The sequence below is a fragment of the Salvelinus alpinus genome, chromosome 26 (assembly GCF_045679555.1).
Source record: "Salvelinus alpinus chromosome 26, SLU_Salpinus.1, whole genome shotgun sequence".
Classification (NCBI taxonomy): Eukaryota; Metazoa; Chordata; class Actinopteri; order Salmoniformes; family Salmonidae; genus Salvelinus; species Salvelinus alpinus.
Window position 1 is genome coordinate 17370790 of NC_092111.1, and position 14849 is coordinate 17385638.

At 41.6% G+C, this 14849-nt stretch overlaps 2 protein-coding genes across 4 annotated transcripts in view; both read left to right on the plus strand.

The window, feature by feature from the left end:
* Nucleotides 1–1465: 1465 nt before the first annotated feature.
* Nucleotides 1466–11209, plus strand: LOC139554841 (splicing factor 3B subunit 4-like). Of its 2 annotated transcripts, XM_071368010.1 has the most exons (6): nt 1466–1605; nt 3124–3252; nt 8939–9481; nt 9800–9961; nt 10292–10453; nt 10867–11209. In XM_071368010.1, exons 1-6 carry the CDS (start codon nt 1572–1574, stop codon nt 11037–11039), a joined length of 1203 nt encoding a protein of 400 aa, XP_071224111.1. In that variant the 5' UTR covers nt 1466–1571; the 3' UTR covers nt 11040–11209. The 2 variants fall into 2 exon arrangements, with proteins under 2 accessions (XP_071224111.1, XP_071224112.1); XM_071368011.1 differs by lacking the exons at nt 1466–1605; nt 3124–3252 and adding an exon at nt 4755–5474.
* The window catches only part of LOC139554840 (synaptic vesicle glycoprotein 2A-like), a 35155-nt gene continuing 23445 nt past the window's right edge, over nt 3140–14849 (plus strand). Inside the window, exon 1 of one of the 2 annotated variants that reach the window (XM_071368009.1) lies at nt 3140–3252. The gene's annotated coding sequence lies outside the window, so the exon portion shown is untranslated. Of the gene's footprint in view, nt 3253–13595; nt 13739–14849 lie in introns of those variants that run through there. The other variant, XM_071368008.1, reaches the window with a different exon arrangement.

A 14849-nucleotide genomic window follows, 5' to 3' on the forward strand; every position in this document is an offset into this window, starting at 1 on the left:
ACTTTTTTCTCAATGAGTGTTCATTACAACAGTTTTAACCCTTTTATCTCTTTATCTATTATTATTTGTCAACAATATAGTAATACAATAAAACCTTATTTGGAATTATGATATGATAGGGTAAAACAGTTGTGAGCTCAATAATTTGTCAAGAATAAATATATCTAATCCTAGATTCTTAGACTGTACATACAGGGCCTTCAGAAAATATTCACACCCCTTGACTTTTTACACATTTTGTTGTTTTACAGCCTGAAATTAAAATTGATTAAATTGAGATTGTGTGTCACTGATCTACACACAATATCTCATAATGTCAAAGTGGAATTATGTTTTTAGAAATGTTTATAAATTAATAAAAAACTAAAAGCTGGAATGTCTTGAGTCAATAAGTATTCAACCCCTTTATTATAGCAAGCCTAAATAACTTAATGAGTAAAAATTTGCTTAACATGTCAGATAAGTTGCATGGACTAACTCTGTGTGCAATAATGGTGTTTAACATGATTTTTGAATGAACTGTTAAATGGCTAAGAAAACTGAGGATGGATCAACAACATTGTAGTTACTCCACAATACTAACCTAAGAAGGAAGCCTGTACAGAATGCAAATATTCCAAAACATGCATCCTGTTTGCAATAAAGCACTTAAGTAATACTGCAAAAAAGTGTCAAAGAAATTAAATGAACTTTTTGTCCTGAATACAAAGCATTATGTTTGGGGCAAATCCAACACAAAACATCACTGAGTACCAGTCTAAAATATTTGTTTAAGCATGGTTGTGGCTGCATCATGTTATGGGTATGCTTGCAATTGGTAAGGCCTAGGGAGTTTTTTATGATAAAAAGAAAAGTAATGGAGCTAAGCATAGGCAAAATCATAGAGGAAAACCTGGTTCAGTCTGCTTTCCAACAGACACTGGGAGCAAATCCACCTTTCAGCAGAACAGTAACCTAAAACTTAATGTAACCGATGTGAAATGGCTAGCTAGTTAGCGGTGGTGCGCGCTAATAGCGTTTCAATCGGTTACGTCACTCGCTTTGAGACCTTGAAGTAGTGGTTCCCCTTGCTCTGCAAGGGCCGCGGCCTTTGTGGAGTGATGGGTAACGATGCTTCGTGGGTGTCAGTTGTTGATGTGTGCAGAGGGTCCCTGGTTTGCGGTCGGGGCGAGGGGACGGACGTAAAGTTATATTAAGGCCAAATGTACACTGTAGTTACTTGCCAAGACGACATTGAATGTTCCTGAGTGGACTAGTTACAGATTTGACTTAAATCGGCTTGAAAGTCTATGGCAAGACTTGAAAATGGCTGTCTAGCAATGATCAACAACCAACTTGAAAGAGCTTGAATAATTTTTGTAAAGAATAATGGGCAAATATTGCACAATCCAGGTTTGCAAATCTATGATATCCATGATATCAATGATATCAGCTGCATCTTGAACGAGAGCTCACCGTTACAGACAGCCCGCCACTAGAGGGCGACTTTATCGAATCGCGTTCTTTGGTTTTGTCGGATATGTTCCTTGCCCATCAGATGAACATAACGCTGCCCTCACGCCGGATTTAACATGGCGGCGGGACCAATTTCGGAGCGAAACCAAGGTAGATAAGTCTTTATAACTTACAATGAATTTCATCAAATGTGGCCATACGGGTAGTTTCAATCACATTTGGCCGCATGGCCAGAACACTAGCTAAATTAAGTAGTTAGCCATATCCCCTTGCGTGTGTGACTGCATTCCATTGCCAAACTAAGCTAGTTAGCTCCATTCTCGTTTACTAGCCAACGTTTGCCATGTCTAACAAGCTAGCTATTTAGATACATAGACATGACCTGGAAATACAGATACAGGACATTACATGGCAATATCGCTAGCCATATATTTTCATGTCCTGACGGACTCGTCAGATTTGTCTAGGTGTCTGCCGGGCTATGAATGGGTAGCTAGCTGGGTCATTCCTAGTATACGGTTCATTTTATGTCCCCAGGAATGTTTTGTTCATATTTAGTGTAACATTTGTATTCCGAAAGGCATTAACTATAAGGTCAGGTGTCCTTTACCTTAAAATACAAAAATATGGATCTGAAAGGGAATTTTATTTATTTTAAACGCTTTGTCAGTGGGTGTAGGCCATTATTTTGCAATGTCCAAAGGTGTCATTTATCAACTTCCACAAGAAATATAAGTAGATTACACAAGATGCAATTTTGAAATGTGGTTGTGCATCAACAGTTTCTCTTGTGTAAATCACTGATAGTCACTCAATTAGCCTATGTCAGTATATAGATTTTTCTAGATAGCTGGACGCTAAACTAAGTTACCTATCTAAACCTGTAGTAATCAAAGTCGAATCAGAGCCAGTCTCACTCAGATATCATATAAAAAAAACTCCACCCTATGGCAAAATCTGTAGAATTCCAGGAAATTATATGTAAAATGGTTTTGATTTACAGGGTCAGCCATAGCATTAAAGTGCCCCTGGAGCAATTAGGGTCAAGTGCATATCGACAGATTTTTCACCTAGTCGGCTTGGGGATTAGAACCAGCGAACCTTCGGGTACAGGCCCAACACTCTTAATCACTGGGCTGCCTGCCACTTCTATTCCCTGTCTTTGGCAACACTGCCCATTTTGCAGGGTTTGTGCTAGTGAACCACCACAGATGGGATGTAAAAAGAGTAGATTTACAGCTTTCTTGTGCACTGCTCGGTAATGTAATAGGAACCGATTACGTACATGGGGATGGTGTTGCTAAAAACAGGTAACGTTAGTCATTTCGTCAGAACTTGAAATATCTCGTATGGCAAGGTCTTCTGTTTGGGTTTATACACATCCACTTAACAACCATGTTGTTGTTATGTTGTGTTGCTACCATGCTGTATTGTCATGTGTTGTTGCCTTGCAATGTTGTCTTAGGTCTCTCTTTATGTAGAGTTGTGATGTGTGTTTTGTTATATTTATATTGTATTTATTTTTTAAATGTTTAATCCCAGGCCCCCGTCCCCGCAGGAGGCCTTTTGGTAGGCCGTCATTGTAAATAAGAATTTGTTCTTAACTGACTTGCCTAGTTAAATAAAGGTTAAAAAAATAAAAATGTGGTTTTGCTCTGATCATTTTAGATGCCACTGTGTATGTGGGTGGTCTGGATGAGAAAGTGGCAGAGCCACTGCTGTGGGAGCTCTTCCTACAGGCTGGGCCTGTGGTCAACACTCACATGCCCAAAGACAGAGTCACGGGACAACACCAAGGTAAATAACAGTCATAAACAACACATTGGTAACAAAACTGACACATTCTACCATCGGTAAGACCAATAAAATATGCTACACTTTACGGCAGTCTAACGTAGGTGCACATGGTGAGGTGGCACACTCATGTTTGCAAATAGGAACTGTGTAGAAATAGCCTATACAAAAAAGACAGACCATTGTAGATTATAAACACAGAAATTGCTTCTGGTAGTAATCAGGGGTTGTGTTAGAATTCAGAGATCTGCATTTTCAATACGCAGACCATACAAAAATCTGCATATTAAACCTTTTCACTTGCGTTTTATATTGAAAGTCATGTTTCAGATAACACATTAGTGCAACACATTTGGTAGAAAATGGCTTCGTTTTCATCATATGACAACAGAAGTGCAACGCTGTTTGGCTAGCAGCCATACAAGTAAATGAGCTTACAATGAAAAAGCAAGGTATTTTTTGCTTAAACGATGCATGGCCGTCATATTTCTGTTAATCATCGAAGAATGCGTTCCAGCTACATTTCCTAATGTTTTGCTTGAAGTTAATCTTGCATTTTATCAGAGAAAATTAGGTTATGCTGAGAAAAGTGTTAAGTTCATGTTTTAAGTATCCCTATATTTCGGTTATTACGGGGCTATCACTCTGTCAAGAGTGCGCCTGCGCAGGAAGTTTGGTTGTTGATGGACCTAGCCTTGAGAGGAATGGCTACCTTGTATTGTGTTCATACAGTATAGTAAACTTTTTAAAACTGGAACCTTGTCGTTGTGTCATTTCGAGTTAACAAAAAGTACCAGAAAAAAAGTAGCTACACGTCAGTCAGAGCGCTGCCTGTTGATAGAATGCCCTTTGGTGAATTCTCATCCAATTAGAGAAGTGCAACTGAAGCACAAAATATGTCTGATGCCGAGCAGAATTTACAATAGGAACCTTTTGTGGTCTGCGTTTACAATACGCAGCAAGATATTTGTTATATATATCTTTTGTGAAAAATGCAGAATTCTGCTTAATTACACTGAACAAAAATATAAACACAACATGCAACAATTTCAAAGAATTTACTGAGTTACAGTTCATATAAGGAAATTTGTCAATTTTAAATAAATTCATTAGGCCCTAATCTATGGATTTCATGACCGGGAACACAGATATGCAAGAAGCTAAGGTAACTGAACTAAGTGACTATCACCACGTAGCAGTCACTTCTGTCATCATGAAGTGCTTTGAGAGACTAGTCAAGGATCATATCAGCTCCACCCTACCTGATACCCTAGACCCACTCCAATTTGCTTACTGCCCTAATAGGTCCACAGACGACGCAATCGCCATCACACTGCACACTGCCCTATCCCATCTGGACAAGAGGAATTCCTATGTAAGAATGCATTTAACACCATAATTCCCTCCAAACTCGTCACCATCCTGGGTCTCGACCCCGCTTTGTTCAACTGGGTCCTGGACTTTCTGACGACCCCCCCCCCCCCCCCCCCCCAGATGGTGAAGTTAGGAAAAATCTCCACCACGCTGATCCTCAATACTGGGGCCCCACAAGGGTGCGTTCTCAGCCCTCTCCTGTACTCCCTGTTCACCCATGACTGTGTGGCCCTGCACGTCTCCAACTCAATCAAGTTTGCAGACAACACTGCAGTGGTAGGCTTGATTACCAACAACTATGAAATGGCCTACAGGGAGGAGGTGAGGGCCCTCAGAGTGTGGTGTCAGGAAAATAACCTCTCACTCATTGTCAACAAAACAAAGGAGATGATCGTGGACTTCAGGAAACAGCAGAGGGAGCACCCCATCCACATCGACGGGACAGCAGTGGAGAAGGTGGAAAGTTTTTAGTTCCTCTGCATACACATCACGGACAAACTGAAATTGTCCACTCACACAGACAGCGTGGTAAAGAAGGCGCAACAGCGCCTCTTCAACCTCAGGAGGCTGAAGAAATTTGACATAACTTAAAACACTCGCAAACTTTTACAGATGCTCAATCGAGAGCATCCTGTCAGGCTGTATCACCACCTGGTACGACAACTGCACCGCCCTCAACCGCAAGGCTCTCCAGAGGGTGGTACGGTCTGCACAACGCATCACCGGGGGCAAACTACCTGCCATCCAGGACACCTACAGCACCCGATGTCAAAGGAAGGCCAAAAAGATCATCAAGGACAACAACCACTCGAACCACTGCCTGTTCACCCCACTATCATCCAGAAGGCGAGGTCAGTACAGGTGCATTAAAGCTGGGACTGAGAGACTGAAAAACAGCTTCTATCTCAAGGCCATCGGACTGTAAATCAGCCATCACTAACATAGAGAGGCTGCTGCCAACATACAGACTCAAATCTCTGGCCACTTTATTAAATGGATTTAATAAAGGTGTCACTAGTCACTTTAAATAACTCCACTTTAATAATGTTTACATATCCTACATTACTCATCTCATATGTACAGTTGAAGTTGGAAGTTTACATACACCTTAGCCAAATACATTTAAACTCAGTTTTCACAATTCCTGACATTTAATCCTAGTAAAAATTCGCTGTCTTAGGTCAGTTAGGATTACAACTTTATTTTAAGAATGTGAAATGTCAGAATAATAGTAGAGTGATTTATTTCAGCTTTTATTTCTTTCATCACATTCCCAGTGGATCAGAAGTTTACATACACGCAAGTAGTAATTGGTAGCGTTGCGTTTTAATTAAATTGTTTAACTTGGTTCAAACGTTTCGGGTAGCCTTCCACAAGCTTCCTACAATAAGTTGGGTGAATTTTGGCCCATTCCTCCTGACAGAGCTGGTGTAACTGAGTCAGGTTTGTAGGCCTCCTTGCTCGCACACGCTTTTTCAGTTCTGCCCACAAATTATCTACAGAATTGAGGTCAGGGCTTTGTGATGGCCACTCCAATACCTTGACTTTGTTGTCCTTAAGCCATTTCGCCACAACTTTGGAAGTATGCTTGAGGTCATTGTCCATTTGGAAGACCCATTTGCAACCAAGCTTTAACTTACTGACTGATGTCTTGAGATGTTGCTTCAATATATCCACATAATTGTCCTTCCTCGTGATGCCATCTATTTTGTGAAGTGCAGAAGTCCCTCCTGCAGCAAAGCATCCCCACAACATGATGCTGCCACCCCCGTGCTTCACGGTTGGGATGGTGTTCTTCGGCTTGCAAGCCTCCCCCTTTTTGCTCCAAACATTACGATGGTCATTATGGCCAAACTGTTCTATTTTTGTTTCATCAGACCAGAGTTATTTGTCCCCATGAGCAGCTGCAAACCGTAGTCTGGCTATTTTATGGCAGTTTTGGAGCAGTGGCCTTTTAGGTTATGTCGATATAGGACTCGTTTTTACTGTGGATATAGATACTTTTGTGTCTGTTTCCTCCAGCATGTTCACAAGGTCCTTTGCTGTTGTTTTGGTATTGATTTGCACTATTCGCACCAAAGTACGTTCATCTCTAGGAGACAGAACACGTCTTCTTTCTGCGATATGACAGCTGCGTGGTCCCATGGTGTTTATACTTGCATACTATTGTTTGTACAGATGAACGTGGTACCTTCAGGCGTTTGGAAATTGCTCCCAAGAATGAACCAGACTTCTGGAGGTCTACAATTTGTTTTCTGAGGTCTTGGCTGATATCTTTTGATTTTCCCATGATGTCAAGCAAAGAGGAACTGAGTTTGAAGGTAGGCCTTGAAATACATCCACCGTACACCTCCAATTGACTCAAATGATGTCAATTAGCCTATTAGAAGCTTCTAAAATGACATAATTCTCTGGAATTTTCCAGCTTAGTCTATGTAAACTTCTAACCCACTGGAATTGTGATACAGTGAATTATAAGTGAAATAATCTGTCTGTAAACAATTGTTGGAAAAATGACTTGTCATGCACAAAGTAGATGTCCTAACCGACTTGCCAAAACTATAGTTTGTTAACAAGAAATTTGTGGAGTGGTTGAAAAACGAGTTTTAATGACTCCAACCTAAGTGTATTTAAACTTCCGACTTCAATTGTATATACTGTGTTCTATACCATCTACTGCATCTTGCCTATGCCGCACGGCCATCGCTCATCCGTATATTTATATGTACGTAGTCTTATTCATCCCTTTACATTTGAGTGTATGTATATAAGGTAGTTGTTGTGAATTTAAGATTACTTGTTAGATATTACTGCACTGTCAGATCTAGAAGCATAAGCATTTCGCTACACTCGTATTAACATCTGCTAACCATGTGTATGTGACCAATACAGTTTGATTTGATTTGGTCACAGATACCTTAAAAACAAAAAAGAGTGGCATGGATAAGAACCAGTCAGTATGTGGTATGACCACCATTTGCCTCATGCAACGCGACACATCTCCTTTAAATAGAGTTGATCAGGGTGTTGTTTGTGACCTGTGGAATGTTGTCCCGCTCCTCTTCAATGGCTGTGCGAAGTTGCTGGATTTTGGCAGGAACTGGAACACACTGTCGTACAGGTCAATCCAGAGTGTCCCAAACATGCTCAATGGAGCATTGGACATGGAGATGAAGCATTATCATGCTGAAACATGAGGTTATGGCGGCGGATGAACGGCACGTCAAAGGGTCTCAGGATCTTGTCACAGTATCTCTGTGCATTGAAATGCCATCGATAAAGTGCAATTATTTTCATTGTCCGTGGTTTATGCCTGCCCATACCATAACCCCACATCCATCATGGGGGCACTCTGTCCATCAGCAAACCGCTCGCCCACACGACATCATATACACTGTTGTCTATCTGCCCGGTACAGTTGAAACTGGAATTCATCTGTGAAGAGCGCACTCCTCCAACGTGCCAGTGGCCATCAAAGGTGAACTTTTGCCCACTGAAGTCAGGTACGACGCCAAACTGCAGTCAGGTCAAGACCCTGGTGAGGATGACGAGCACACAGATGAGCTATCATGAGACTGTTTCTGACAGTTTGTGCAGAAATTCTTCGGTTGTGCAAACCCACAGTTTCCTCAGCTGTCCCGGTGGCTGGTCTCAGACGGTACCGCAGATGAAGAGGAGGTAGTGGAGGTCCTGGGCTGGCATGGTTACACGTGGTCTGCGGTTGTGAGGCCAGTTGGACTTTCTGCCAAATTATCTAAAACAACAAAGGTGGCTTATGGTAGCGAAATGAACTTTAAATTATTTGGCAACAGCTCAGTCAGCATGCCAATTGCACGCTCCCTCAAAACTTAAAACATCTGTGACATTGTGTTGTGTGACAAAACTGCACAGTTTAGAGTGGCCTTTTGTTGTCCACAGCACAAGGTGCACCTGTGTAATGATAATACTGTTTAATCAGCTTCTTGAAATTCCAGACCTGTCAGGTGGATGGATTATCTTGGCAAAGGAGAAATGCTCACTAACAGGGATGCACGAAATTTAAGAAATACGTTTTTTGGCTTATGGAACATATCTGGGATATTTTATTTCAGCTCATAAAACATGGGACCAACACATTATATTTGTGTTCATTGTATGAAGGGTATTGAATTGAATAGGTCTATGCTATGAATGCAAACCCAACACTTGATGTCACGTGATATTTGGAGACTGCTTTAGTGACAAATAGCCTGTCAATAATGCTGATTAGAAAGAGACTTTAACAGTTATAATTGAATGTTGTTCTTTGCTCTGCCCCCCCCCCCTGCTCTGTAAGGCTATGGCTTTGTTGAGTTCCTCAGTGAAGAGGATGCGGACTATGCCATCAAGATTATGAACATGATTAAACTATACGGCAAGCCCATCCGTGTCAACAAGGCCTCAGCGCACAACAAAAACCTGGATGTGGGCGCAAACATCTTCATTGGTAACCTAGACCCGGAGATTGACGAGAAACTCCTCTACGACACGTTCAGTGCCTTTGGGGTCATACTCCAGACGCCCAAGATCATGCGCGACCCGGACACTGGCAACTCCAAGGGCTACGCCTTCATCAACTTTGCCAGTTTTGACGCCTCTGACGCAGCCATCGAGGCCATGAACGGCCAGTACCTGTGCAACCGTCCCATTACGGTGTCATATGCCTTCAAGAAGGACTCCAAGGGCGAGCGGCACGGCTCAGCCGCTGAACGCCTCCTAGCAGCACAAAACCCACTTTCGCAGGCCGATCGGCCGCATCAGCTATTCGCAGACGCACCGCCTCCCCCCTCTGCCTCGACCCCTGTCCTCACCACCCTGGGAGCCGGGATGCTCATGCCTGGTAAGTGTGTGTGTGCGTGGAAGTGGGTGCACCAGGGTTGAATAATTTAATTTCATCTTCCAAAATCCTTCGGGTATTTTGTGGGTGTACTTAGATAGGATCACTATTTGCCCTGTATAGCTTAGCCATAGATTGTGCTCTGTAGATTTGTAAGAGTAAGAATGTCAAAAACTAGATTTTCCTCACAATTTGAAAGTTTTATGTTGGCGTCACAATAACTTAACTAATAACTTCAGTAACACATCTACATCAAGTTCATTTCAATTCAACTTAACAAAATGTGTAATTTCTCTCTCTTTCTCGGATCTTAATTTCCAGGCATGCCCCCTCCTGGTGCCTTCCCTCCTGTGCCACCCCCCGGATCCATGCCTCCTGGTATGCCCCCTGGCATGCCCCCAGCCCCAGGGACACCAGGACCCCAGGGAGGGGGCTCAGGCCCCCCACCTGGCCCACCACCCTTCCACCAGGGCATGCACCCGGGTAAGTCACTCACCACGACCATATCATTGGAATGAGTACAACTGTCAGGAAAAGTTTTCCCAGATTGTTACATTTGGTAATTGTAGTGTGTGGAATTGTAAGTTAGTGCTACTTCTGGTTAAAGAAAGAGAGCTTATTGCGTGTGATGAGGTGCATTAATATATGCCATTTAGCAGACTCTTTTATCCAAAGCAACTTAGTCATGCATGCATACATTTTGCGTATGGGTGTTCCCGGGAATCAAACTCACTATCCTGGTGTTGAAAGCGCCATGCTCTACCAACTAAGCTACTGAGGCCCACCACCAATGATATTGTTCATATCCAACAGGAATGCCCCAGATGCCCATGCATCCTCATGGCCATCCCCCGGGTATGGTGCCTCCACCGGGCCCCCCAGGATCCAACCAGCACCGGGCACCTCCACCCCCCGGCATGCCCCCTCACCCTCACATGGGCATGCCACCGAGAGGGCCCTATGGGCATCCCATGGGTGAGTGCTGTGCCTTCACAAGGCTAGGGATAAGCTGATAGGAGATTTCAACTGATAGGAGTTGAAATCTCTTATCAGTTGAATAATTGCCTTTTAGTTGACTCCTGATTCATGCAAAACATTTCATCACTTTTGGTTATGTTACTATTCTGTTTCTTAATGTTTAAAGCTAGAGTCCGCATTTGGTACTTCCATTTTGGACTTTTACTAAATGTATGTAGTTGTAAACAAACACTGTTTAGCTTCAAAACATTTTGACAAATGTATCTAAAGGGACACAATAAATAAATACATTAATTTGATGGATATCCTAGAGCTTTGTTTCCTAATATCCTTGTTGAAATGTGCTGCTTGCGCTGAGATGATATATCATTGTGTGAATCGCCCCTCTCTCTCTCTCCCCATCCACACAGGTCACCCCATGCATCCAGGCATGAGAGGACCCCCTCCTCCCATGCCCCCACCAGGCTACGGTGGGGGTCCCCCTCGTCCACCTCCGTTTGGTTTCCAGAGGGGGCCTCCAATGCCACCGAGGCCCCCCGGCGGCCCACCTCGAGGTCCCATGAGAGGACCAATGCCCCCATAGACTACGGAAAACCACAGCAAGGCGCATGACCATGCTTTCATTTAGCTTTTTTTTTGTTCTATTCCAGATGACAATTTAGAGACATAGTGTAGCTCCATTTTTTTGTATGTTTTTTCTCTTCACTGTACAGATGCCAAACCTGCAAGGAATAAAGGTTTTAATACAACAAATTGGGTCTTTCAATTGATGTCCTTTCAGTTCTCTCAGATGAGATTTAATTCAGAACATGCATCATATCAATGAACTTCTGCTTTCCTGGTACAAACATAAGACACAAAATGTAGTTGGTCCCCTGAATAGGTTAGAAACTACAAATGTGATCAAAAGGCCAGTCGTTTGAGACCATTGGTAGCCAGGAGAGAAGGTGATGCATGTCCATAATGACAAGATGAATGGGATGGTTATGTTTTGACCAGACAAAGCACACGTAAGTTGATAGGTTCCAGACCTAATAGAAACTAAAACCTCTTCACCAAATATAAACCTGAAGTGTTTTTTATAAACCCCCTGAAGTAACTAGAAACCCACAAAATACAGTGCCTTGAGAGAAAGCTATTGGTAGATTACAAATACTAATTCTGCACTTGCTTCCAAACTACAAAGAAATGTGTTTGTGTTGCGTCCATGTTGAATGAGGTACTCACTCGGTCTGTTGCCATGGTTATGGCAGATGCCACTTTTCTGAAGTAGTGGGTTATGGAGGAGGATGTAAAGGGCTGCATAATCACACTGATATTTTAGGCCATTTTTGATCATTTAAATTATGATATTGATTCTTAAAGATATAGTAAAAATTGGTTGATGCCACTGAGCGCCAGCTGAAAAGGGATTTTGAGAATTAGTTAATTGTGGCTGGACCCAACCTAGCTTGACTGTGGAGACAGAATATTGAGTGTGTCAGCCCAGACCTAGGTCAACAACACGAAAACAAGGCAGTCATGTAAAATTTCTCTGGGCCGTGAAAATCTTCTAGGGGTCAAGTGATTTTTGTACATAGCGGGTAAGGAGAGCATTTTCGCTAAGCCTTTTCTTAGCCTTAACCTCAGTCTCCTAACCTTCTGCGTTAATTCTAACCTGCTGTGTAAGTTCTCCTAACCTGCTACGAAAAAGTAAATTCCTGTCATAGCTGTATTGAAGTGGTGTTAAGTGTTTCTCTTTTTTTAGGTGGATAATGTTTCCTTACATTGTGAAGGGTACTTATTTTACTAATTATTATTAAGCAGGTCTTATAATGAGCATTGGTGGAAAAAGTACCCAATCTTTATACTTGAGTAAAAGTGAAGACCCAAATGACCCAAGTGAAAGTCACCCAGTAAAATACTACTTGAGTAAAAGTCTAAAAGTATTTGGTTTTAAATATACTTAAGTATCAATAGTAAATGTGATTGCTAAAATATACTTAAGGATCAAAAGTAAAAGTATAAATAATTTTTAATTCCTTATATAAAGCAAACCAGATGGCATAATTTTCTTGTTTTTAAAATGTACAGATAGCCAGGGGCATGGTCCAACACTCAGACATAATTCACAAATGAAGCATGTGTTTAGTGAGTCCCCCAAATCAGAGGCAGTAGGGATGACCAGGGATGTTCTCTTGATAAGTGTGTGAATTAGACAATTTTCCTGTTCTGCTAAGCATTCAAAATGTAACAAGTACTTTTGGGTGTCAGGGAGAATGTATGCAGTAAAAAGTACATAATTTGATTTAGGAATGTAGTGAAGTCAAAAATATAAATAGAAAAGTAAAGTACAGATACCCCCAAAAATGACTAGTAGTACTTTCAAGTATTTTTACTTAAGTACTTTACACCACTAATAATGAGTGATTAATGAGTGCAAACAAAGAGGCTTAAAACCCTATATTAGATTGGTTTATTAAACCGCCCTTTAAAATAAGAGTTAGCAATTTTCATAGAGCTAGAATAACTGATATTTTCTGCATAACTGAGCTGGGCAGGAAAGTCATGGGTAGTCAATTAAGCTCACTTGTTTCTGGTCCTGTGATGTCACTAGGTGGGATGGGCCAGTGGTTGGCATAGAAACAGGGGCAGTTGTGTGTGTGAGAGATAGAAATATGGGGTTGGCATTTTGATTTTTCAGCTCAGGGAGACATGTCCATTAACATGGAAAATATTGTTTCAGAGACCTCTTATGCCTGTTGATTAGGGGCTACTATTAGTCTTATTCCAACGATTAAAAAAACATACAACTCATTATATTTAAGCTGTTCTATTAGAACATTGAATTGGAGCAGAGTAATACAACATTTGGCAACTTAAGTGTATCACTGAAAGGGAGGCAATTCTTATTATAGGCTGTATGTAGGCCTACATGTTTGCGTGAGTGGTAAAGATACATCTTTTCATTCAGGGTATGTAAGCCTACTACAGCTAAAGCTTAGGACACATTCATCGATTTGAAACATAAACATACCAACACCTTGATTAATATCAACACATCATAGTTGCTTGCTTTCACATGTTTGCGTGAGTGGTAGAGGGGGGGGGGGGGGGAATCTACGATGCTACTTATGGTACCCACTGAGGTGGTACCTCTTGGTTCTAGCATCACGCTTCCTCTTCAATCAGTTGGGTTACGGGGAGCCTATCCACGTTGGAGCAGCAGCAGCATCAACGCACTGTCATCCTGTTGACAAAATTCAAGCTGAGGATATAGTGAAATCCATGTCCATAATTACGGTGAGATGATGCTGTTACCTTTACTAAAATGAAACTCGGCAAATTAGTTATAATTAGACTACATAGGCCGACTCCGTTGTTATACGAATGTGGATGTGCGTGCTTCCCAAAATATCTTACCCACTGGCCACGATTTAGGATGTGAAAATCATATCGTGTTTTATTGAAATGTAGCCTATCTATTTATGCGACTATGCAGGTCGATGCAGACTCAATACAGACTAAAATTATTGATGTTATTGATATTTCTTGTAGCCTATTTAACATGACAGCAGGCCTGTCTATCTAACATGATACCCAAGTCTTCCCTGCGTAAAAATGCAGTCACGACAATTCAATGTCTCTTCAAATGATGAGATTGGAACTGCGTTTGAGTTTAAATCGTTTATATTACCGAAAACATGTTGAATATTGCATTTAGATAATTATTTCAACAATTGAGCTAATTGCTTTAGGTCAGTTGTAAAAGTCGCGCTGGTCTTGTTGCACTACGTTAAATATTTAATTATAGGCTTATCCGAAATAAAATGATCAAAATAAAAGATATTACTGGTAGCATACTATCATGATTTCGCAGTCGTATCGCGCCTGAATGGAGAAATGTGTTATAATTTTGCCATCGTCCTTCACGTAGGCGATTCATCATGATTGTGTTGGCGAGGGGGATGGTAACTAGGCATTGTGTCATCCTCAGGTTTTTAAAGGGGGATTCCGTGTCGACTGAATGCCAACCGTCCGTAGTGCATGTTATTGGCAGACCATTTATGAAATAATAAACTGACACTTGTGACCTTGCAAAGATCTCACAACGATTGACCATTATCTTGAAGCCGTGCTACTTTTGGCAAGACAAGACATGTGCATTCCTTGCCTCCATCTATAACGACCTTGTCTCAGACTGGCGCCATTTGTTGCTGATGCTCAACGGGTTTACTATTTCCCTTAACAAATAGCCTACATATTTCCTTAACCGTTAAAATAAACAAGCCTGCAAAACATAATCAGAAGGTGAATTTTTTGAGAACATTGTTATGGAATGCAGAGGACATGCCTAGGGGCACATGCCCCCTCAGATTTGCCCTGTTTAAAATTAATACATACAATATATATA